This window comes from Notothenia coriiceps, unplaced genomic scaffold (genome assembly GCF_000735185.1).
Source record: "Notothenia coriiceps isolate Sejong01 unplaced genomic scaffold, NC01 NC01_scaffold00035949, whole genome shotgun sequence".
NCBI lineage: Eukaryota > Metazoa > Chordata > Actinopteri > Perciformes > Nototheniidae > Notothenia > Notothenia coriiceps.
The window spans coordinates 45,407-72,146 of NW_011368650.1; the positions used below are offsets into that span (position 1 = coordinate 45,407).

Genomic DNA, 26,740 nt, shown 5'->3' on the forward strand with positions numbered 1-26,740 from the left:
TTTTACAGTTTGAATTACTGCGGACGTTATCGAGGTATTGGCCGGGCCCTTCCTTCTCTCGTGCGTCTCACTTCAGGGGTGGTTGCCGTTCCGTGTGGGGGGCTGGTAGTCTCAGCTTTGGGGGCGTCAGCCTCCTTGGCTGGCGTTCTCGTGCGCCGGTGATCCGGCCCGGTCGCGCCTCCGGGAGGGCTGGTCACCCAGCGCAAACGGTAAGCTAGTCACTCTTCCTCTCCTCTTTTTACGGGTACCAGTTGGTAGGCAATTATATACCTACTCACCCCCCCCGACGTGTCGTCCGGGCACCCCTCCGTGGGCTCTGGTCCCCGGTCACAGGGGCCATCTTTGGGCCCCACTTTATCGGCTTTTTATTATTTATTAGTTTTGGCGCCCAATTTTATCCCCCTTTTCACTTTTTTCACAGGGCTTTTATCCCGTGAGGCACTCATCCCAACCCCATGGTCTCTTGCGCCAAGGCCAAGCGTGCGCCAAGGTTGTAAAGCTAAGGGTTTGCCGCAGTAAATCTTTACACTTAAAGCCAAGGCGGAAAACTACTGACTCACAATTTATTTGAAAGTTCATGTTTTTATCCTGAACTTTGAAAAATACAAAGATTTATTCAAACAACAAAAAAAAGTGTTTCAATAATTGTTCAGGTTGAATATGATTTTGATTCAGTTCAGCAATTTTTTTGAATAATATATTTATTTTCAGATTTCACTTTGAATCCTTATTTTTTTCAGCACAGATTTTTCGTTTTCAGATTCAAAACAATTATTTTTTCAGTTTCAAATCTTGTTTTTTCAGGTTTCACATTGCTTTTCACCTTCAGATCGTTTTTCACTTTCAGATCTTTTTTTTCGCTTTTAGATCTTTTTTTTTCGCTTTCAAACTTTTGGCCCTGATATTGCTTGGGGGGGGCGGGGCTTACCAAAGAGTAGTTTGGCATCCTGAGTGACAGGCCTCCCTCTGTCATGTTGCCTTCATGGATGTTAGAAAACTGAGACCAGCGTCAAAGTTCCGTTAAGCGAGCTGTTGAGCATCGTAGTTGGCAACAATCAAGTACAAATAAACTGTGTTAGAATGTGAAATTACGTATTCGCAACGAGCCAGCAGGTTGTTCTGGTGGACCTGACGCCATCCCCCGCTGTCTCACGGAGAGATACCGCAGGTCCTTCCTTCCTGCAGCGGTCAGACTATACACCAGCACAGCCCCTAGTAGACCCCGCACAAAACAACACAGACTATAACACCTCTTGTTGATAAATACCAACTATGTGCAATATTTGCAGTATGTGCAATATATATATGCCGTTAAAAACTGCAATATATACCTGGCTGCTAAATCCACAGGACTGTCACAGGGTGTGTATTATGTAAAATGTGTAACTTAAAAAATATAGGCTATATAATTTCTTTTTTTAATCTTTAATACTTTTTGTATGCATGCTTTAGGTAACATTAAGCTGTATTTGGCTCTTGTCTGCTGTAACAATGTAAATGTATCCGTGGGACTAATAAAGGTAGCCTATTCAGATTCTGATCGCAAAAACCAAGCCAATACTATGCTGCGTTCATGGAGCTACGTGGAAGTGGGGAAGGACAACGCTTGATTGCGGATACGTGATTTCAGATTCTAGCACAGTTTATTGCTCTTATACCTTGATTGTTGCCAACTACGATGCTCAACAGCTCGCTTAACGGAACTTTGATGCTGGTATCAGTTTTGTTTACCACCAATCACGGGAGTATTGTGTATAGAAAGTGTGTAGTTGTATTTATTGCGCTACCTAACATCCATGAAGGCATCATGACAGAGGGAGGCCTGTCACCCACTCAGGGAGCCAAACTACTCTTTGCTAAGCCCCGACCCCCGAAGCAATATCAGGGTCAAAAGTCTGAAAGCGAAAAAAAAAGATCTGAAAGCGAAAAAAAAAGATCTGAAAGTGAAAAACGATCTGAAGGCGAAAAAAAGATTGAAACCTGAAAAAAAAAGATTTGAAACCGAAAAAATAATTGTTTGGAATCTGAAAACGTAAAATCTAAAACTGAAAAAAACAAGTATTCAAATATGAAAATATGTATAAAAGTCAAATATGAAAATAAATATTTTATTAAAGAAAATTGCTGAACTGAATCAAAATAATATTCAACCTGAAAAATTGTTTCAAATACTTTTTTTTGTTTTGAATACAACATTGTATTTTTCAAAGTTCAGGATGAAAACTTGGACTTTCAAATAAATTGTATTTTTTTGAATGATTAAAGCTTATGACCCTGAAATAGCTCCATACATTAACAGCTGCAGGAAAAAAAACAATAAACTTAATTCTCGAAACCTACATTTGTTTTTCTTAGTGTCTAGGAGTGATTACTTGATGATTCACTTGATTTCTGACCTTCCTTTTATAGTGAAATATCCTACTCTTAAAGGTCCATGTCACTGCATGTGTTATGTAACGATATAATATCATATTAGGACAGTTGGACCTGTGAAACGTTAATAGACAGTTGTCTAGAAGGTCTGATTTCTTATTATTTTTACAATGCGTTTTTGGCTATACTGTACACTGTGACTGCTGGTATGTATTAAACATGGATTCATTGATCAATGAAAGACTAAATGATCATATGTATTCAAGCAATCTTCAAGGTAAAAAACCACTACATTTCAAAGATCAACAAATATATATTTGTTTGTGGAAATTGTAAAATAATATTGAAAACAGCAGATTGTGCTCATAATGTAGCTCGTAGTCTCGTTTATCTTCCCCTTGTGGACGCGCAGCAGCATCTGTGCCTTTAAGAGCATCTCTGACAGCATCCTCTTCTGTCACGGACGCGCACACAGCAGCTCAACATTTGAGAATACAGCTTAGCTTTCTGCATCCACATCCTCCTAGAGATACAATCATAACATCCCATAATTACATTTATCACCAAATATTTCTCCACTGGACATTGATGAATTTGCCTCAACGGTCGCCGTAGCGGTCCATCCGATCGTTATTGCTCTTATTTCCTTCCTTCCCGCATCCAAAGAAAGATCTACGCTATAAGATGGCTGAGTTGAATTTGGGGAAGGGGCTGACCGCAGGGAAAGTGGCCAGCAACGTTCAGAAAAAACTGACGAGAGCCCAAGAAAAGGTAAGACGTGCTCACTAATGTGTAAATGTATAGGGAATTACAATGCAGGCCTACAAGCCGCGAAGCAGCAGTGCCGCATCCTCCACCGAGGCGCAGTGTCGCATCACGACATCCTCATAGGAGCAGGGATGCTGTATTTGGGGATGGGGATATCCTCTTTAAACACATCGTTTCTGAACTCAATGTCATGCAGCGGGCACGTGCATATTGCAGCGAGATATACTATATAACCCTGCTCATAATTTAGCACATAACTGGAAGGTTTCAGGCATTTTAAATCCTTTGGGTATTTCATTGACAGCTTGTCACAGAGATGGTGGCTGCAGAAACACTGTCTTTCGTTTTTCTAGCAGTACGATGATGGGTAGCGTATTACCCATGCTGCAATACGTTCTGTATAGATGGCAGATGTGAGGCCTAGTCAATGCGTTCATGCACCTGCGCGTTGTTTTCGGAATAAAGGGCAGGGGGCGCTATTCTATCATAATGCATCATTTGCTGTAGGGTTAAATAGAGACAGGCAGAGAGCAAACCGATAATGATGCCCCTGTAAACCCAGTGTGCGTTAACAATGTGTGAATGCCATTGAATTAACAAGATGTGACGTGATGTGGTATAAGGCATGCTTCTATACATGATATACTGACAATGTGACTTATTTCTGCTTACCTTTTAGAAGATTAAACAGTATTTGTTTATCTTGTGTTCCCATTGCGCGTACAATAAAAGAGACATGTATATTACGGTTGAAAACATTGAGAGATCAAGACAGGAAATCTGATGAATGTTTAGTATAAATTGCTAACCTTACCCTCAGTATTGTCATTAATGTTATCATGGGTTTGACTGACAGGTTCTTCAGAAGCTTGGCAAAGCTGATGAGACCAAAGATATTGCTTTTGAGGAAGAAGTGATCAACTTCAACAAACAATATGTGAGTACAGTCCAATGAATGGTACTTTTTAGTATGGAGCTATAATGTACATTTGCCTGGAAATCAATAAAGCTGCTGTCCAAATATAATTATTAATATTATGCCAACTGAATTTAGCATTTGGTATAACAGGTTAGCGTTTGCTGATTTTAAATGATGTAGCTAACCGTTAGAGAATGTGTCTCCTCACTGGGATGTTTTGTGTTCTGAGCCCCATGTTTTGTGTTTCACCCTAAGACTGAAGGCAGCAAACTGCAAAGGGACCTAAGGGCATACCTGGAAGCAGTAAAAGGTGACACACACAACCATGTACTTGCATGCTGTACATATAAACACACAATAGAAGAGGAACAAATACACAGGTGTTCCACTAATGTATGTGTATCTCCTCAGCCATGCACGAGTCCTCCAAAAACGTGCAGGGGTGTTTGGCTGACATGTATGAGCCGGAGTGGTACGGCAAGAAGGAGGTGGATTCCATTGCGGAGGTGAGAAACTCTTTTCATGGAGGTGTTTAATAAACAGAGATTGCCTGCATCTCTGAGAGTGTGAGGACACACTGATTTCCCTGTAGAGGTCACAGACACTTTTCTTATTAAAGAATATCAGTTGATTGTCTGTGTGTGTGTGTGTGTGTGTGTGTGTGTGTGTGTGTGTGTGTGTGTGTGTGTGTGTGTGTGTGTGTGTGTGTGTGTGTGTGTCTGTTTGTGTGTGTGTGTGCATGGCTCTCTTTAGAGACAATTTTTACTCAGTGTGAGATTGTGTCCTCTTGGCAGAAAGAGCCAAATTATACATTACAATCTCTTGTGATAAATGTTGAGTAGCTCTTTAGATTTTCCTCCGACGCTTTTAAGTATATTACAATTGAAATGACATTTTGGTTAATGGTTCTAATGCGACAAATCTCCCACGAGCTAGCTGCTACAAGATTCTGCAATCAGTAAAAAGGGTTTTAATGCCGTTCTTAATTTAGATAACGAACCATGAGCCAAGATTTGGCAACAGAGCTACTGGAATGTAATCAAAAATGGTGGACAAATACATCCAGGGGGGCATAATGCGACCTTAAAACACGCAATAACAGCCTGTTAATAAAAGAGCGAACCCAATGTATCCTCTTTAATCTCTCATTGTGTGTATGGTACAATTATGTCCATCCATGCTACAGGACTGCGATGTGCTGTGGACTGACTACCATCAGAAGTTGGTCGATCATGCCCTCATCTCCATGGATACCTACCTGGGCCAGTTCCCTGATATCAAGGTAAGCTGTGTGGTCCATAAATGTTAACCCAATATTAGTGCTGAGAAACAAGTGAATGTTTGGAAGATGAAAACAGACGGTTCCTTGCAGGTGAAGACACGTAACACGACTATGTGCTCTGCCCTTTTCTGCTCAGTCACGTATAGCTAAGAGGGACAGGAAGCTGGTGGATTACGACAGTGCCAGGCACAACTATGCTACCACACACAAGACCAAGAAAAAGGACGGGGGCATTAAAATCACCAAGGTAAACTCATTTTAAAACCTGGCACTATGTGCAATTATATAAATATAAATATCACTTTTTCCATGTTGTTTTCTTGGTTTTTCTTCCAGCCGTCGTCCTTGTTGGAGAGGGCCACTCCAGGTTGGGCTCAGGGTATCTTGTCTGCACACAATGTTGCCCAGAGCAGTCTGTCCAGGAGCCAGGTACACAACAATCTTTCATTACTTTCTATTCCTGCCATTTGCTACAGTACTGTCATATATGTATGAAGGTAACATAAAAATGCGATAACAACTTGAGACAAACCATGTTGAAGAATGTTAGGGAATGCTACACACACAAACATATACAGTGGTATGTAACTGTGTGTGTGTTTGTTTGTTTGTTTGTTTCAGGCTGAAGAAGAGTTGGATAGAGCCCAGAAGGTGTTTGAGGAGATTAATATTGACTTGCAAGAGGAATTACCTTCACTCTGGAACAGGTGCGTACGTGTGTATGAGTGTCTGGAGAAATTGATTCTCCCGCTGATAGATGGACGCTGTAATTACATTTCACTTACATCCATGTTGCATTGCTTACCATTACACGCTGTTAAACTAAGTCAAGACAATCATGCAATCAATACTGACTTTCTCCCTTTCTTCTTCTCCCTTTTTAGTCGTGTCGGGTTTTATGTCAGCACCTTTCAGAGTTTGTCTGGTTTTGAGGAGAAGTTTCACAAGGAAATCGGCCGGGTGAGTCTTGTGTATAGACCTCTGCTAATGCTGGATTTAGATAAACACTGGGAAACACACATTGACTTGTTACGCCAGATAACAGTTGATGAAGAATGTCAACAGTGCACTATTAAACAACATCAGCAAATTAATCTAAAAAAAACATATTGCAGACATTGGGTTTTAACTGAATGCAGAGAGATTATTTTCTATGGTTTCTATCTGAATTTGGACATGATGATGCAAACAAGCCGTGGCAGACATTCACACTTTGCAGAATCTAGAAGATGATATTACAGAGCCAGAAGAGCAGAAAACACATTGTCATGATTTTTCTCAAAGAATGTGCATTGATCGTGCCACAAAAGTGTAGGACGATGAGGATGTAATGTAGGTATTGTTATATCTAACCCATCGTCTTTCCCCCTCTACAGTTGGATCAGGATTTGTATGACGTCTTGGATACTTTGGAGGATAGAGGCACAGAGGCAGCAAGCAGGTTGGTTCCTTAAACATCCAACATATCAATTCTGAAGAGATTCACAAAATAAAGCAGCAAGGTATATTTTCAGCATATACGTAGGTATTCAATATAATCTATGAATATCAGCACATGTTCAGGTAACAGTGATGCTATTCAGTACTCAAAAGTACTGAGATATTTTGTAAATATCGCCCTAAGGTGAAAACCCAGTTACATTTGGGCAATTCCAACATATCCCTAGTCTGCCTGAACACATGTGTTTGTGTGAAACGCTGAGCCTCATCAGTCAATCACTGACCGGTTAGTCATCAGCCACCAAAGAAAATACTTGCTTGGTTGCATATTTATGGCACCTTCTAGAAATGGGCAAATATCTTTTCAGAAATGTACGCAAATATTTAAACTTCTTGAGAGCACACAATTCATCGTGCCTTATGAATACACTGTGCTGCATTGGAAGTTGAATCAGCAGTGAACTACGCGGTTATGTTATTTCTAACAATCACATACAAAACATATGGATCAAAACATCATTCTTAAAAACATGTTAAGCTACAGGAATACACAAACAATGAGGCATGCATTAACCTGGAGCCATCCCTGAACCCCCCTTTCAGAAAGACAGAATCCCGCGGCGCCTCATCGTCAGGAACAAATAGGAGGTAACCTACAGCCACTGTGGTAACCATGGTGACACAACTGTTGTCTGTCTGTCCGACTGACCTGTCTGTCCAGCTGTCTGTCTGTCAGTCAGTCTGCAGGTTTGAAGGAGAAGTAGTGCTTCGTTGTGACGTGAATTCACAGAAACACAGATGGTAGAGCTGTGCACCCAGATATAAGAGTTGAGCAAAACTGCATGTTAAACGCTGCACCTGGCAACACTGTTACGCAACAATACAACTCTAATACCCAAGGTACTGAGTAGTAATATACATGGCTGGGTGAACACACTAGGCGGCCAAGTGACCTACAGTAAATCAGTTTCTTGGTCCCAAGTCTAAACCCTCTGTTTCACTTCGTCTGTTATTTCTTAATGAACATAAACCTGCTAATAACAAACCACGAGACTAAATTGTACCCTCTTGAGTTTTTACCTCCTGCGATTTGAACAGTCCGATATACAGAATTGCCTGGTCTAGCATTACATTTGAGGTTTTTCAACTCTTATTTTCTGGGGCTGTTTTGCCAGCTTTAGAATATAGTAATATCACAGTGAATGCTTCTAACACTGAGCGCTTGTGAGGATTTACTCGAAGCACCGACAAAGCCTGCTTGCATGGGATGGAGGGAGGAAACGAGAGGACGGAAGACTCACTTTTTGCATGAAAGCTCTTGCAACAACAGCTTTTGTTCAGACCCTTGTACAGCATGCCTCGTCACCTCTCAAGTTGTGGTAGCTTTTAGCGGCATCTTTCAACCTTTGCTCGACCTTTCTCTCACAGCGTTTGCCTTCCTTGTTACTTTCTCTGTAATCCGTCTGTCTTTTCTATCTCTCTCCTTTACTCAGTGCGAGTGGGAAAGAAGCAGCTAACCACAGTCTCAGGCCTGGAGGACCACCGCCAATCCCCAAATCCCCATCCAAGGTAAACAAACTTCAACAAACAGACTGAGGCTGTCTCTTTATTTGGCGTTGTGTCTGAATTATTTTCTTAACACAGGTGTGACTCAGAACAGAAATGTGGGATGCTTTTAATGTAGGAGATATAACCAGTTACTTCTGTGCTCTTCCTGCTATGACACATGAACATGTTTGTCTTCTGAGTTTGAGATTTTTAAATCTAATTTTGGAAAACAACAAACACACTCCAGCATACTGTCTAATAATTTAGAAACATTAAACAACATACTTCTAATCACTTTTGATTCACTTCCCTCCCCTGAGCAACTGGGACTCTTGAAATAGATGTGATACATTTTCTTCCGGTGTAAACTTTGAAATAAATACATTGAAATATCTTAAACCATCCTAAAATGCAGACCGAATTTGAGCCTCTCTCTCTCTCTCTGTTTCAGCTGAGGCCTGCAATGCCTCCTCCCCCCAAGGTGACCCCCTGTAAGGAGTTGAAAACAGAGAACATCATCAGCATGTTTGATGCTGCAGCGGCTCCTGATATCAGCGTCACCTCCCCTACAGAGGTGAGTGAGCGGCTGCTGTCTACAAACAGACAGCCTTTTAACTTGTAACTCTCCAGCACAGGTCAGAGTCTGGCCCTCCTTCTACGTCTGCTATTCTATCTGATTCTATTCTATTCTTTTTGCTTCCATTCTATCCCATATTCTATTAGTTTCTAATCTATTCCACACCATACTGTTTTTTATCCCACCATACTCTATACTTTACCATTCCATTATATTACTTCTATTCTAATTTATTATTTTCTGATCTATTCCAATCTATTCTATTCCATCCTATTTGATTCTTCTTTGCCATCTCGTGTGCCTGTCTCTTGACCCTCTGTGCGCTCAGTTAGCCAATGAGCCCTCGTGTTTCTGTTGTTATCAGTGTGACAGTCCTGCAGCGAGCAGCCTGCTGGACATGGACCCGGACTCTTTCAGTGCAACAACCAAAGCCTCCACGGTCACACAGGTGGATCATTTACAGCACGCACATATAGGTTGCAGAGACCCTCCTCTGCAAGAAAAGCCAAGCTTCACAAGAGATTTGATTTTGTATTCAGAAATGTTTTAAAGTCATTGTTTTATTGGTATTGATGATAACGTTTTCTTTTAGCCAACAACATTTCCAGTTCCGGTGCAATGTTTGACTTTAAATATATTGAAACAAGCTTGATTAGACTGGATACATATTTAAAATCACTTAGTAAGCTTGGCATAGTTTGAGGTGTTGCTGGCTTTCTAATTGACTAAACAAGAGGTAGAGGTTGGCATGACGATCTGTAGAAACCTGCTTTTAGTGACCACTTCTTCCTGCTTCAGCTCTATCCACAGACCAGTCATGGCATGAAGACTACAGCCCTGCTCTGCTCTTACTTCTCTCTCTTCCAAACTGCACTACAGAATGTGGGTTTAGATACTGGAAGGACATACGTTTAGCATACAGATGGGAAACAAACAGTTACTTACGATACTTAGAAAGTCAGATAAAGAAGTACACTTTGTGTTATTTTACCTAAGATATGTTCAGCTGTTGTTTGATCCAGGTTTGGTTTTCTTTAAGCATTATTATACCTGATAGATTAATGGTTTGTGGCCTACTGTGTTCCATGACCCAATCAGTAGTTAACAGAGCAAAGTGACCCTAATCAGAGCAGAACGTCCTGGAGATAGATAGATGACAACGTCTGGATCTTTTGTGGTTGTGATATTTCTGTATGTAGTGAAGTGATTCATTCGATTTACAGCATTAAAGCACTAACATAAACACATGTATCATTCACAATTGACCTGTTATCGTTCAAGTGTTCTTGAATATAGAGTACATAGAGTTCAGTAAACAACCCCTGACTAAAATGTTCAAGGCTGTCACATGACAATGACAAAAATGGGGTTTTGTGTTGACTCTTTGACATTTTCATGTGCAACAGCTAATTTAAACAATAAATTAGACTACAAAGGTTTTCTTAATGCATTTTCTCCCACATTTGACTCACTCTGTGGGTGGCATGTCCAATAAACATATGACAGTGGCCCCTCTTTGCATTTATTACTTCAATCTTTACTTATTAAACCGATTCTCTGCTTTCCTGTTCTGCTGGAGATCTGTTGCTCTGGGCTTGTAGCTTTGGAGCATGGGTATTGCAACTAGAATATCTACTTTAAAACACAATTTAGTTATTAATGTGTTGCATCTTCTGTTTTTTCAAAGCCTGCAAACTGGGACTCATGGGTAAGCATATCATCCTCATCCTACTTGTGTTCTTCATGTGCAAAATATATAATAATCATTATGATCATCATCTTCATCAGCATACTCTCATTTGATTTCATACTACCATTCATTTGTGTGTCCTTGCTTACATTTACTACTAATGTAGCCATTATACAAGCCCCAGGGTCCCTGTGCTGGCTGGCACAGGCACAACATGCTTAGCAGGGACTTCTATAATGGCGACTACTCTATAGAAAGAAGCTTTTCCTGAATGTATCTCTATCATTTGTCCGTTCCAAATCTGTTTGTGCGTCATCTTTGTGTCTGCAGTGCTTTGATGTGATAACACTAAACACTGAAGTGATTGTTGTACAGCACAAATAGAACCTGGGAATGAGCTCGGGTCAATTCAGTTTCAAATTGACATTTTACATTGTTATAATCAGTATATTTAATTTATGAAATTAAACACAAATGGTGTCTGATGTGCAATCCTCTTTTAGGAGCTCTCTCTTTCACATTACTATAGGTTTGGAAGGCACAGTATGTAAACAGAATACATTATTTATTGTGAGACACCACTGATAAAAGATAACACAAATCACACACCCTTAGCATAAATGTAATTATACATTTAAAAGCTCTTTGTGAAATGATTTGTAACTGAATCAACCTCCTTTCTTTCTGTTCCCCCTCCTTCCTGTGTGTTTACATGTCGCAGTACATGTACAGCCTTTACATGATAGCTCCATGCTCCATGTGACACACAGGGAATGGTTTTGTTCTGAAAGTTGAGTGAAGTTGCCCATGTTCTCACTGGATCGTTTCATGGAAATGAGACTGGTAAACTCATAAGGGCTAGTGGGCAACTTCACAAAGCCTTGTGACATTCCGACCATTAACTAACCTTTCCGTTCATCCCTATTCCTGTAAGAGAGACGTGTCTCAACAAACATACAACTCTGCTGTATCAGAGCTTGAGGCAAAGCAGTGATAGCTCAGAAAGGAATGACACTTCTACTCTTACAAAGCTTCCTTCCTCTTTCTCCATCTGAACATAGCCGTGGGAATATAAACCTGCAAACTACACGCAGAAGATCCGACATCTATTTTCTGATGGGAAAAGGCTGACAGTGTTTGCGTTTCTGCCTTCTGCTGCCACCCTTCCTTATCTTCATCTGTCTTTCTTTTTTTTTAACCTGAACCTTCTCTGTAAAGGTTTATCCTACATCATTCTTCTTGGGTCTCATGATTATGATGATGGTGATGATGATCACTTTCTGCTGAACTCCTCCCATCAATGTCAATTAGCATCTTTCATGGCCTGGTTCAGCTCATACAGTATGTAGCAAAACTGTTCCGTATTCCCTTATTTTCTCTTTAAAAATATCAACCTAAATAATGCTTCATGCCATCTCCCTGACCCGTATCCATGTTTAAATCTTTTAAAAGGCCATTCTACTGGTTTACTAGGTTTTTGCTCTTTAACTAATCAGCCATTACCTACAACCTACAACATTACCTGACAACCATTTTCAAAACAGTGGTGCTTTGAGTGAAATGCTTACACCATGCTAACATGCTAACAATACAAATGCTACCATGCTGATGATTAGCATGTTTAATGCTTACCATGTTAACTGCCTTGGTAGGGGCTAACGGCTTAGCTTGAAGATTAAGCATACAAAAATGATTAGTTAATGGGCTGAAGCACACAGAATCACCAGTATGGTCCTTTTAAGCTACTTTACATTTTGAATACATTATCTGTCCTTATGACAACTCAACATTAAGGGTGCGTGTCCATATAGTGTTTTTTTTCTTCCTGTAGAAAAGTGCTTTTGGTGTTGGGTTGTGTGGGTTTCCTTTTTCTAGAAAACTATTTTCACAACATATCGGCATTGTTGCTGGCGTTGTATGATAGATTAGCATTTCCCCTTTGCATTTTATTTAATCTTTTTATTTTTTCACCATGCGCATCAATCGGATGTATTACATGTTTAGTCTGAAAAGAAGGAGTGACAACACCTGCAGCGCTTTTCTAAGTGGTTCCATACGCTCTCTCCTCTTTGGGAACAATTAGCAAAAGATACTGGCGCTAAAAACAGCACGATATGGATACTTAGCCTATATGCACCCCTTTATCATCCCTTTAATATCTCTGTCAATTTCCTAATCTATTGTTGATCAAAAATATCCCTTAACCCATTTTGTAACTCTGGCCCTACCCTTTTTTCTTGTATTGCTTATTTCCAATCCTTTTATCATTTGAAATGCTAAACCCTTAAATCTGGCCTTAAATCTCCCGTATACCTTGCCTTTCCGTCCCTTAAAATGTCTTCAACCATTTGGTTAAATATCTCTTTTGACCTCTGCCCCCTTGAAACCTGACCCTTGCCGCTCAGCATGAGGAGAGTGATGCCCAGGAAGAATACGTCGAGCCGCACTTTGACCCAGTCATTGCTGCTGTAAATGCCTGGGGGGATGATGGCGCGCAGCCTGTCCGGTATGACCCCATAGCAGCTGCCCAAGACGGCTGGGGGGACGACGGAACAGTTCCAGTTCGCATTGACCCCGTGGCTCCGGTTGAGGAGGTAGGGGGGGATGAGGCTAATAACTATCCTGAGGCTGAAGCCCAGGAGGACTGGGGCGACGACGGTGGCCCCACAGAGGAGGTGGCCCCCCCGGTGGAGGTGACCCCTCTGGAGGAGGTGGCCCCCCCGGAGGAGGTGGCACCCCCGCAAACACCGGCAGCTGAGTCTCCCATTGACGCGGCTGAGGAAGAAGCCACACCTGCTGCTGCTGCAGTGGATGATGAAGAGGGTCAGGTAACCGGAGAGAGAAAAATTGAGAGATGCATCCGGACGAAAAATGGTGGATGCATCGATTTTTGGAGTAGGAGGTTTGAGCATGGGGTGCTGGAAAGAAACAGATAGTAGATATATACATTGTGGATGAAAGATGGAGAAATCTTGAGATAGAAAACATTAGAATGCATCTGGAACAGCAGCATGGATGCATTAACTGTGACAAAGGGCAAGTTGGAAATTATTTGCTGAGGGAAAGAGATTAGTGTATACATCTGCTTCTCAATACACACAACTAATCCCAGTCACTGCTTATCACTAATCCACGCACACATAGTACTCTGGGCAAACACTTTAACTATACTGAAATTCTGCATTAGTATCCAAGCTTAACGTCTATTCAACATACTTGCTTGTATTAGTCAGGACTTTGCTGTTTAGGCTGTGTGGCCTGTCCTTTCTGTCTGTCTTTGTCTTGTCTGTCTGTTCTGCTTTCTTCCATTCTATCCTCCTCCTTGTTTCAATATGTCACCAGTCTCATTCTCTGGTATTGTCTTTGTCTCTCTGCTCCCAGGGTGAATCTGCAGCAGCTGCTGCAGCACCAGAGGAGGAAGCCCCGGCAGAGGGGGTATGTAAAATGGAACTACTGTAACATTCAATACCTGTTCCAATGTGTTTTTATTGCAAAATGACAGATATCATTATAATTATGTAGCATTGGATGTCAATCATATTGTTACATTATATATTGTTGTATTACAAATTGTACACCCATTCATACACAACCACTAAACATTTCTTTGTATGACTGAATGGCATCCTTCGTTATCTCATTTACAAGCAATCTCATCCATTATGTTTGCATTTATTATTGGAAAAAATAACTGTACTGGAAATGTTGTGACATCACATTACATTTAATTGAAACCATTATTTATTTTATGCTTTTTCCAGTACATTTAAACCTCAAGCCTTTTCTGAAATTATCCTGTTTCCAGCAGTTTCAATTTACAGACCTTTTTTTTTAGAACATTCTGCTGCTATATTCTTGTGAAATCCTCTTTTTAAAAAAGTAGACTTTCGGAGGGATATTATTTCTCCCCATAGAAAAGATGAAAGTGTTTTCAGTGTGCACTACATGTCAGTTAATAGGCCCTCTGTTTTACTAGACGCCTGAAGTAGCGGCACCATCAACAGAAGTTGCATCAGAGCCCAAAGACATTCCACCTGGCTTTTTGTTCAAGGTAAAACAGGATACAAGATTGAAAAAATCTCAATAGTGCCGAACATTAACTTAACCCAAACATATCTTTTATATATACAGAATATATGGATTTCATTAATGCTAGTATTTATGTGATATAGCTCCTGGTGATGCATGATTATGCTGCCAATGACACAGACGAACTGGAGATGAAGACTGGTGATGTGGTGTTGGTCATCTCCTTTGAAAACCCTGATGAACAGGTACAAACACAGACTCACACTCACACACACACACACACACACACACACACACACACACACACACACACACACACACACACACACACACACACACACACACACACACCATTCATTCATGATGTGTGTGTTTTAAGGATGATGGGTGGCTGATGGGAATGAAGGAGGACGACTGGAAGCAGAACAAAGAAAATGCCGCTAAAGGAGTATTCCCTGAGAACTTCACCCAGAGGCTGTGAAGAAGGAGGACAGGACGTCATTCCAGCTTCCTTTTCATATCTGTCTTTCTCTTGCCTCAATCTTTCTTATCCTTTCTTGCCCCGATATTACCTTTCCTAGGACTTTGGCCATAGAAGCAGAGCTGTCACAGCCCTGGCTGAAATCGTGCATTTCTAAGGTCTGCTACACTGTGCTAAAAGTGGACCTTGGCATTTCTGTGGATTTCTGCCAAAATGACAGTTACAGAAGTGGCCATTTCACTGGTTCCCCTCTTTGTTGTCTTGCTTTTGCTACACCACACCGGCGGAATTGATTCGAGAATCCCGATCACGCAAGATAGATGCAGGGATTGTTGCCTCTGCAATGGCTACTGCTGCAATTGCCTCATGTCGTTTTATTCTTAGTCATGTCTCATCATTAACTTTCCAAGACCTGTTTCACCGACACAACAGAGAAAATGTCTTTTGAGCGGTGCTTTTGTTCATCTGATACTGAGAGAACAGTGTAAAATTATGAAGTCAACGCCAAGTGTAGCAAAGTATCCCTTAGAGTGAAACATGTAGTTATTGTAGTTGTAAGCCAGGCTGACAGAAAGTTGAGCTGAGTCCTGCTTAGAAACGTTCCCCAAGGAGAGTTGAAAAGTAAACACATATCCTAGCTGGCAATTTCCCCTAAATTGTTCTAAGTGACAACATTTGCAATCTCATCAACAGCAGGGACTGAATTTAGCCGCTCATTAATGAGAGTGGGTTGTTGAAACACATTTCTATTTTTGGCAATGGCCTGTTTTAGCCACATGTGTAGCCATCAATTGTCGTTTATTTCTCTTACACATGTCCATGTGCTACATGCAGCAGGCTGGTAAACATCTCAGATGCCAGTCTTTCTTGTTTAATGATCCACAATCCCTCTAATTAGTCCTGGGGCTCTGCTGCTGTCACAATGCCTGTTGGACACATTCAGCCCTTGTTTTATTCCTAATTTAATTATCTACCCGTGAAACATTAGAACATGGGCCCCTTGTTGTTGTCTTGGTTTAGATCGAATAGTGATAGATTATAAACCTGTTGTTAAAATCCAAACCAATGCATTTAACTGGCATCAATCTACTTAAAGACAGCAGGAATTCAATTTAAAATGCTTTACAATTCCAACAAAAATACTTTTTACAGAGCCCTATAGAGTAGAAAAAAAACAACTGGTTCCATCTTTGACAGTCATGTTTTTTCAATCCTTGTTGCTTGAACTTGTGTGAAGTTGTGTTGAGTGGGCATGTAAACAAATATTTTCAAGGATTTTTTTTCACAAGGGATTCCAAATATGCATTAGCCTGGCTCGCTTAAAAGCTGGACAAAAAAACGACAAGAAAAAGACGCTGCTACTGGTAGTATAATAGTAAGGCAGATATGGTCCACCTTAAAGCTAATCAAATATATATAAACTGAGCCAGCCTCATTTGAAAAATGTGCCGAAAACAAATCCTTCCATTTGCATTGAGACACCCTAACTCAAATGCAGATGATTCAGAATATGCACCAGAGCAACTTCTTTTATTTTTGTATGCTGCCAAGCAATGATTACATATAGCCTAATATATATGTCAACATAATTGCCAACTTACTGTAGGATGTTATGGAGTGTTTTGTACTTCTGTCAGGTTTACTGCTCTCAACATTGCCGCTTACTGTAGGTCATCGAAACAATCTCACATGCATCCAGTCACTGACTCAGAAGAGATGCTCATGATGTTGTTAATAAGTGTGCGAGAAAATGGTTGTGTGCGGTTGTATGTGTGTGTTTACGGGTTGTTTGAAAACATCAATTCTTTATCTATAGGCTATTGTTATTGAACAATATCACCACCACCTACCAGGGAATGAGGTAGTTCGTTTTGCTGGAAGTTTTGGACCAACCCAAACGTATTTGGGTCTTTTTCCAATGGCTGGTATTATGGTTCCAGGTGTTATTGTGCATTTGTTGTGTATAAGTGTAATTTTGCCAAGCTGTGATGACAGATACATATTCTATAAAAACATTCATATCTGTATGTGAGTTACTGTGAGCATGCTGAATTCCCATGTGTTGTTGTGTGAACACCCTTAATTTAAGACGATGATACTTTGGTCACTTTTGAGGCAGCTGAAACAGGCAATTTCTTCATTTTGTATTATTTATTTTGCTATTCTAAATAGAGTGAGGCTGGGTGGTTATATATAATGTGTGTTTTTCCACCGTTCCCTCTCAAATCAGTCCTGATTATAATTGCCTGTGATCCATCAGCCTTGCCTCAAAATGTCTCCAGGGTATCGTGGTCCAAACAGACCTAAACATGATTACATGGAGACAGGACACAGAGAACATCTACAAACCACCAGACTCAGATGGACACATTTTTGTAATGGTTTTCAGTATTTAAACAACTTAAGATGTGCATGATTTTTTCATATGTATTTGAAGAAGCCTCACATGTGAGAACATCACCTGCACATTTAGGTTAACCACTTTCATATTTTTTATTTTTAAACATATGTAATTTGGTGAGCGTTTCATCTGGGTCTGGTTCTCTATTGTCTGTATGGATAATGAAGTGTCCTGTGATGAGATATGGGATATGACAAAAAGGTTTTTCCTGTACCTAACTGACCAATAATAATAAAGATTAAATAGAATCTACTTTGGTTTATTTATTTGTTCTACTTTCAGAAGGTTTCTAACGGATGTCAGTGCAGTCGGATTCTCTTGAAACCTCGTCGTCTTTTCCTAAGTCCTTTTGAATGATCCTAACCACTATTCCTTAATCCTGTGACGTTTCACTCAGAGGTCAAGGAATAGTGGTTAGGAAAAGACATTGATTTTTGGACAATTTGACCGCAACCCAGGTCTTCTATACATACACTGAAGCATCCAGCAGGGTGTGCTGTGTTCAATGACTTACTCTCCACCCAAAATAAAAAAGGAGAAAAGCATGCAGGCATCATGAGGATGAAAGAGGAGTTGTTACTGTGTGCTGCTGTCCGTGGTACTGAAACCAAGCAGCAGCCCACCCTGTAACCACAGGCTGCATTCACAATGTGCAAGCTGTTGCAATTCATGACTATTTACAGCGATTGCTCACTTTTATTGCGCTTCACGTATCAACATGTAACAGATGAGTATCAGCACATGTCCAAAACAGAGCTGCTATCTCATTGGTGTTTCTGAAGAAAAATAAATCCCAGGCCTGTCTGTCAGAACAAGCGTTAAGTAAATAAAGACTTTATAACATAGAGTAAACAGTATTCATGATGTATGCTGTAAGATCTTTAATAAATATGTTGCCATTAAATAAAGCACAGAGTAGATTGGGTTTAAAAACAACAACTTTATGTTTCATATACAAATTGTATGAACAGAGTTGCCAAATAATAATAATAGTTTACATTATTTTCTAAAAAATAGATCTTTAAATATTCTCTCCAGCAATAGCTTAATATACATATGTGACAAATGTTTTTAAGAAGGCATATAGAGAAACGCCTTGGAGCTCCTAGATAGCAACGTTTGAGTTTATATGCTCAATAAGTGACAACCTGAACAAACACTCATAATATAGTAATATAAAAACATTAATTGTCATTCAGCCATCCATCACATCTGCTGACTACAACAACAGAATTGCTGTACCTTTGCGAATCTAGGTCTTACGTATATTGTGATGGGTGGAATACAAAATAAATCAATGCAAAGGAGAGTTATCAAGTAACTATCTGTAATTTAATATTATGCAGCTGTTGCTTAATACAGTAGTTGAATACAGCCTGAGTGTTGTGTATAACTTAAGTAGATACTACTGACCGGAAATTGAAAACCTGAAATAATGAAAACATGTCACAAAATACATTTTAAATAAAAGAACTGATAAAAAAAAACATGAAGATGTATAGATGAACCACATGAATCCTTTGAGATAATGAAGCAGATGAAATACTTTGAAAAACAGATTGACAGCATGTCCATTATTAACCCATGCATTTGCCTTGCATTGGTAAGTATACACACAGTGTCCATTATCATTTTTCTGTCATTTAAATACACAGAACTTCCTCCATCATGGTCCAGTTAAATATTATTTTGGAAATTAATTATAATATACAGTATCGGCTCGATAAAATAGAAGTAAAAAAAAATCTGAGGATTGACTTCAGGAATGATTCTGACAGAACATTTGAACAATTCCTAAAAGAATAAATACCTATGTACATATAGAGCTTCAAATCACACCTAGTTCAGTCACTAGGTTTCTCAATGTTCTTCATTCCTCCTCAAATGTTTCCTTCATTTTTTCTATGAATCTTGGTGTTCCAAAAATGTGTGAAATGCATAAAATGTTCTCTTATTATATCAGTAAACCCAAGCGTGATCTCACACATTGTAGGACATGAAATACAGTACAAAGGAATAATGAAACTTGATTGTCTTCACTTCCTCCTTTTTTCCTTTTTTGAACGGAATTTGATTGTCATTCCAGTCATCTAAATCATTTGGAATGAAGGAAACCTAAATTTCCCAAAGTAAAAGTCTTTTGCACAATTACATGTACGACAATTAGGAGTTTGTTGATGTTTAGCAAATACAGGCAAGTAAAGTAAAAACCAATTGTTGATGATTCTTGATCTGTGCTTTGTTTCTCCTGAATAAGTGAAAGAGGTCATCAGAGTGTACCATGTCACTGTGGCTCCTATCTTTGTGCTTGCTCGATCCCCAAGGGGTGGAAGTGTCCAGCACCCAATAGCATTTGCCCCAGCCTCTGTAGAAGCCAAGTGTACCAGTGCAGGCCATCAGTCTGAGGTTCTGAGGGTCCGATCAGGCTGTAGAAGACCCTCAGTGGGGCAAGGGCCCAGTGGGCCAAATGGTGATTGTCCACAGCCGCATAGCAGGATGCTAGCACACCATTCACCACTATGGAGCCATGCTGGGTTAGTGGGGCATACAGCCCGGTGTTCCTCTGTTCTTCTACAAAGTTCACTACAGAAAGTTCTGCATGTGAGCCCACTTTCCCTTGTGATATAAGTACACACTGTCCAGGCTGGACTTCACTGGCAAACACTGTCCTCAGATCTGCTTCCCAGCGAGGTCTGTCCTTTTGTATGGAGCCCTTTAGTGGCGGCCCATCAGCTGTCTTGTCCCACTTTGGCTCACTCTGCTCACCACTGCAGTCTGTGACAAAGATCAGGTGAGCGGCTGTGAGAGTAATATTAAGTCCTCTGTTGGTGCCAATGATGTAAAAGATCTTTGTGATGTTGGGCTGGTGGTCCAGGAAGGACAGGACCGGACTGTAGAGCAGGGAGCCGTGACCATCTGTCGTTGAAGAGGCCAAGACTCGGTCACCAGGGAGAAGGTCACGCATCTGTTTAGTAGCCCCGCCCTGGAGGATAACCTGAGCATCGCCAGGGAAACAGCCACCGGTTTTGGCGGCAACAGAATGTTCTGGAGAAATACAAAAATAAAAATCGATTATTGGATTTAACTTTGTGTTAACGTCTATGAAGAATAAAGAAAAACAAAAAAGATAATTTCTCTTACGAAAAGAGCAAAAGCACAGCAGCACTTGGACCCCTACAGCGGCTTCATCTGCACATTGTTCTAACAGTTGTAGGTCACTGAGTGATCTATAAAGCAGGCCAGACTTTGACACTGACCCAAGGACAACTTTATCTCAGTGGATCAGCGGGAGATTGTTAGCATATGTATATAATGTGACTCATGTTCAAACCCTGGCTTTCCTGTCTGCCTCAGTCCCTCTCTCTTAAGAAGAATATGTGTAAATGCATCCACAATTAATTTGATTTACGACTATACTATAATGAAATAAATGTTATTTTTGAATACTTTGAAAAACTCTTTCAACTGGTTTGTGTGTGGGGTGGGGTCGGAAGAATGTATAATGAATAATAAAGCAACTATTGTCAAAAGGAAGCACTCCTGGTATGTGAAGTTTGACCCCTCACTATACTATCACATGTACTGTATAGCACTTGTCTGCCCAAGACAGGCCAGTATGTACATTTGATCCGGAGTAAATCTGTATAAGGTGGCCCTTTAAGACGCAGTGAGACGAGGTGGCAAGAAGAGGTAGTCAGCGAGAGCTAATGGATAACCAGCTGATTGTATCACCACAGTCTGAGCACGGCCCGGGGTCAGGGAAACAGGAAGGTACACAGACTCAGACCTGGGTCTAGATGTTGTTTGGATTACAGCAGAGGTTGTGCTTTAAACCGTTCCCAATGGTTCCACACAAGAATGAGCACTGGCACATTGTAATGAGGCTGATTCCTTACTGACGGCAACATCTTTTTAAATAAGAAAGAATGTGTGTGTGTCTGTCTGTCTGTCTGTCTGTCTGTCTGTCTGTCTGTCTGTCTGTCTGTCTGTCTGTCTGTCTGTGTGTGTGTGTGTGTGTGCGTGTGTGCGTGCGTGCGTGCGTGCGTGTGTGCGCGTGCGTGCGTGCGTGCGTGCGTGTGTGTGTGTGTGTGTGTGTGTGTAAGGAGGGTTGTGTTAAAGCAGTCTTAAAGCAGCCAAATATTTGTCTAAGGTGTGTGTTTCTGTAAGCCAGAGGGCTGCAGAGAAGGAGGTCTTTGACTGGGAGGTGATAAGACTTAGATAAGAGATCTGAGAGAACCCTACTGAAGGAAAAGCAACAGCAAAACAAAGGGAGAGTTAATCATCTCACAGCTTCTAACCTCAATGGACTGCTAGAATGTAGTTTGGCATCAAATAACTGGTAGTACTAGACATGGGTAAATGGGTTTCTAAAATGTCCCAGGTTAGAATGGCTTGAGGTGGAATGCGGTCAAGTATTGTTTGCTTAAGGGCTGTATCTGATTTGAAATAACATTTGATAAAATAAAAGGCTCTATTATTGGAATGCATAAAAAGCGAGGCAGATAAAATGTCAAATATACAATAGATGTTATCTGTTCCATTTATTTTATATAAGTGAATGTTCTGTCCTAACACTACACATAGTATAGTTTACATCCATGTCAAAAATATCAATTTTACACTAGCCTCATCTGCGAATCATACAGCTTTCTAATGTGCGATCACAAAGAATGATCACTTTACGATGAGATCAAGAAGAGAGCACAGGTGCAACACCCTGCTTTGATTGGCTCCCAATAGGCCGTACACAAACAAACAAACACACACACACACACACACACACACACACACAAAGCAGTTCCATCTTACCTGACTTAACGCTACAGTGAATGTGGGCTTTGGACTCGTAGTAGACCCAGTCAAATCCAGCTTCTACTGCCAGCCGGGCCAACATGCCATACTTGTTTCTGTCCCTGTAAATAAAAATACCAAAATATATTGTAAACTCCTAATGTAATTCAATCAGAGTTTGACTGCATATTTCTCCAAAAAGCACAGAAAACATAAATGTTCCAAATGACATTCAAACATTATTTTTACATTGTAATACCTTTAAACACAACACTGAATAGTTGGTTGACTCATGACATTACTGATAGATTGACTGACTGAGTGACCTACTATAAGCAGTGTCAATTATAACTGGTCGAAATGGGCTATTCCCACCACAAAATGCATTCCTACCTGTCTGATGTGGTGATATCCAAAGCACGTCCCTCATAGTGCAACGAGTCTTCTGAATGATGACCATCCTCATCCCAGCCCTCAGTCACTCTCAGCTTAACACCTGGCCACATGTTCATCACAGAGATGGCCAGAGAGTTTAACTTGTCTTTGCAACGCTAAGAGAGAGGGAAATGGAGGGAAAAGTAAGGAAAGCTGTTCAAATCCAACACTACGATAAGAAATAAGGTTATCATATAAGAGCAGATGGAGGTAAAGACCAACTGAAGAAGAGAAGAGAGGGACGTTATGGGAAGAGTTTGGTGGGTTACGTATGAAGCATCGTTTCAGCAAAACAGTCAACAAAAAGAAGCCCAAGTTCAGGGGAAGAAATATATATATATATAATGTGGAGAGAGTGTGTGTTTGGGTGTGTGTTTGGTGGAGCAGATAGTCAGAGACATCAGTGAATCACATTAAGACGGGGACAGGGAAGTTGGGATGGGAAAAAAACGACAGAAAGTGGAAGAACAGAGACGGAGTGTGAGAGTTACTCAAAGCAAACAGCATGTTCATTAGTTCATTCACAAGTGATGAGGGCATACCTCTTCACTAACATATTCAAACACTAGTAGACATGTAGACAATAGCCTTATTATAACACTGTCAGGTGAATGTTGTCAGGTGAATGGTCAAAGTACACACAACTATCCACGAGTTCTTGGGATGATTTAGCAGTTTTTCAGTGACTAATGTAAAGTGTACGGTCCAAAGCTAAAGGAGACATATTTACACAAGAAAATGTAATCTCATTAATAGCAAATAATTGACAATTTCCATCACTGAAAACAATTGACTAATTATTGTATTTAATTATAATTGCATTTTAGTGAACGGTGCGTTCTTTTACTGGCCTACATATAAAAAAATACCTTTATGTGAAACTAAAATTAAGATTTTGGTTATGAAATGTATCCTAGATAGACTTTGGTTTGACCCTAAGATTAATGTTTTTTACGCAATCCCCTTATTTATAAACTAATTTATTATTGTACTGAGTCTACTCAACAAAACAAAGCTGAGCTCAGGAGTAATGGCAATATATCACGGCAATATCAGCAGCCAAAAATGGAGCAAAATCCAGAGCCGAGAGTCAATGAAATCAATCATTTTGGTTGAAACATTTAACAGAGAGCAAACATTCAGGAGACAATTGGATGCAACAGTGACTAATCTATTCTGAATAGTGCATTTCACATTCCAATGATTAACCAAAATTGACATTGCAAATTCGTTTATTCTTCTCAATGTTGCCAATGAACAGCATACACCAGTTATGAAGCAACATGGCACACAGGAACACCGAGCTATCTTAGTGCCTCAGAGGAAGATGTTTGCACCCATGCCTTTCCATCCACGTTCCTTCCTTACCTGGGTCATGAGCCTGTCAGCCCCCGTGTCCTCCTCATCTTTGAAGATAATATCTGTGTTGTAATTCGGCGTGAGTTCTTTAAAGCGCTCGGAGTTGCGCGTTATTTTACCCTCGGGTCTCCCGCTGGCTCCCAGGGTCTTCTCGGCTACCTTGGGGCTGAATTGCTTGTAGTCAAGCGGGATGAGCTTCTTCGGGAGCCGCCTCTTGCCGTACCCCCTCCCCGGCCCGCAGCCCTCCGAGACAGGTGCGAGGAGGAGGACCAAGGCACACAGAGAGGTGGTGAGGAGGATGAAGGAGATCCGCATCGCCCCGGGGGGAGGGAGGACTCTCCCTGGGGAGAGAGATGTCTTCAGTACCTCCCCGGCTCAGTTCCCGACTCCATCGTCCGTGACAGTCGCAACATCACGTCCGAAAGACTCGGATAAACGACGCTCACCTCGGCAGCTCCAGGCACCATGAGGACACCAAAACGTTTTTTAGCGGCTCCAAAAAATTGACCCACAATTGAGAAACTTCGCTCCCTCCGCCTTACAGAATCAACAGTAAGTGTGTAGGCTGTAAAGTCCGTGTATTTAAACAAGCAGGTTCAAAGTCGATTTGGTGGGCGAGATAGTTAAAGAGAGAGAGCGGTTACTGATATCCAAGTTGCAGTGTTGTGGTTTCTCTCCCTCTTTTTCTTTTGCTCTGTGAAACTTTCACAACACCGGCCACTTTCACCCGCTGCTTGGCTGGTCTCTGCATGCGACCGGCGTGCAACAAGCTGCAGCTTTCCAGTTGAATTGAAAGGATTTGAGTGATCCAAAACGATCTGTTGCCACTTCAGACCGCACCCTGCCAGTCCTGCCCTCCTCTCTCCTCTCCCTCTCTCCCTCTGTCCCTACTCTGCCACCCACCCCGCCCTCCCGGGCACAGGGTGCACTGGAGAGTCCTGTCCACACTCTGCTGGCAGGCAAGCAGCAAACACAAGCTTTGCCCTTTACTGCTGCCACTTCACATTTCCACTTGTCTTTGCCTGTCTATGCCCTTGAGAGCTCCGCGTGGGGACGACCTCGTTTTTGTTTTTGTTATAAACTGTAAACAACACACTATCACAATCAATTAAACCAATCAATTTCCTGGAGTAGGCAGCCATCGATGTGTTTTCCCCCTGGCTGCATCCCAATATAAAATATGATCAAGGGTCACTGGTTGACTGGCTGGCCGGTGTTTGGTTGACTGAATATTAATGGGGTAATTTACTAGCTGTGAGACGGACTGATTTCCTGATGTTTGGCAGGTGGACTAGCTGAAGCGTTGCTTGGCTGAATAACTGATAGCCTGACAGTCCAACAGACAGTTTGACTTGCTGACTGACAGACTGACTGAATCTAAGATTGGCTGCCTATCTAGACGATTGTCCTCATTAATCAACATGATTAATAACTGTATGCCAGTTTCCTAAAATTGAGAAAAACTTCTTTAATTTAATAACTTTTGGCCATCAGGCTCCCTGACACGCTGTGTGTGGCTTACACACACACACACACACACACCCACACACACCCACACACACACACACACACACACACGCACACACACACACACACACACACACACACACACACACACACACACACACACACACACACACACATTCACATATACATACACATACACACTAGCAAACCCAACCCCTCCAAATTAGCTCTTCAAATATTTGCCAGCAGAAAATCAGTGGTCTCACCCCTGTTTCTCAGGGTAGGCTCCTTTGAATGAAGTGAACTGTACAAGGCTGAGGGTTTCCACAATTTATGTTTTATTATTTGTAAGTGTAAACACCATAAAGTATTTCTGCCGCACTACTGCTTTTCATGTCTCATGATGGAACAGAGAAAAGCAAAGAGAGGGATTCACACACAGTAAACAGTCATCTATAGCTGTGTTTGCCTTTAAGCTGAAATAGAACATAAACTGGGACTTGTGTAAATTCATTAGAACTTTCCTGGTATGTCATAAGTCAGTTAAAAAGAAATCTAAATGAGTGCTATAGAGGTGTCTGTGTTTTACTCAATTTGTATTTCCAGCTTTGTTATGTGGAAATGCTCTGATAATGAAGTATCACCTTATTAAGGAAGGGGAATCTCTTTTAAAAGGGACACAGGGGATACTTCTAAATGTGTAGAGAAGTGTTACAAAATCAGGAATGTGAGGTGGACATGCTCAAAGTGCATCTTTTGTGAAATATTACAGCTGAAAAATGTTGCATGCAGATCAATGTATGACAGTGCCTTGGGTGGTACAACATTCCCTTTTACTTTTTCACAAAATCTTACATGTCCAGTTAGTATAAGACTACCGACAGCAGCTGTTAGCTTAGCACACATACTTTAAGCAGGGGGAAACAGCTGGCCTGGCTCTGTCCAAAGCGGACAGAATCTGCCTACTATACTTCTGAAGGTTACTTATTAACACATTATAGTGTGTTTTTTTAATCCGCACAATCACTGATTTGTACAAGAGCCAAGTTAATGTTTTTCATGGATCTGGGTGCCTGATTTCTTTCCAAGAGTATCAGTAACCTCTTGGAGTTTCAGATGATCCCAAGCCAAACATATGGTGATGACAAGAGCTCAGAAAGTCACAAGTCAAGAAATTACT

General features: G+C 40.9%; 2 protein-coding genes across 4 annotated transcripts; one reads left to right on the forward strand and one right to left on the reverse strand.

Moving 5' to 3' along the window:
- The first annotated feature begins 2,820 nt into the window (after positions 1-2,820).
- On the forward strand, positions 2,821-17,760 carry bin1a (bridging integrator 1a). 3 transcript variants are annotated; one of them, XM_010791874.1, is made up of 19 exons: positions 2,821-3,144; positions 3,998-4,078; positions 4,316-4,370; positions 4,472-4,566; positions 5,247-5,342; positions 5,479-5,589; positions 5,679-5,771; positions 5,964-6,049; positions 6,227-6,302; positions 6,719-6,783; positions 7,386-7,430; positions 8,276-8,351; positions 8,782-8,904; positions 10,595-10,615; positions 13,003-13,425; positions 13,979-14,032; positions 14,574-14,648; positions 14,770-14,871; positions 15,006-17,760. In XM_010791874.1, exons 1-19 carry the CDS (start codon positions 3,058-3,060, stop codon positions 15,105-15,107), a joined length of 1,866 nt encoding a protein of 621 aa, XP_010790176.1. In that variant the 5' UTR covers positions 2,821-3,057; the 3' UTR covers positions 15,108-17,760. The 3 variants fall into 3 exon arrangements, with proteins under 3 accessions (XP_010790176.1, XP_010790178.1, XP_010790177.1); XM_010791876.1 differs by lacking the exon at positions 13,003-13,425; XM_010791875.1 differs by lacking the exon at positions 7,386-7,430.
- Positions 17,761-18,450: 690 nt separating this feature from the next.
- Positions 18,451-24,927, reverse strand: LOC104963304 (indian hedgehog B protein-like). Its single transcript, XM_010791877.1, has 4 exons — positions 24,103-24,927; positions 22,693-22,850; positions 22,318-22,421; positions 18,451-20,553 (listed from the first exon to the last, which is right to left on the reverse strand). Exons 1-4 carry the CDS (start codon positions 24,406-24,408, stop codon positions 19,805-19,807), a joined length of 1,317 nt encoding a protein of 438 aa, XP_010790179.1. The 5' UTR covers positions 24,409-24,927; the 3' UTR covers positions 18,451-19,804.
- Positions 24,928-26,740: the final 1,813 nt, after the last annotated feature.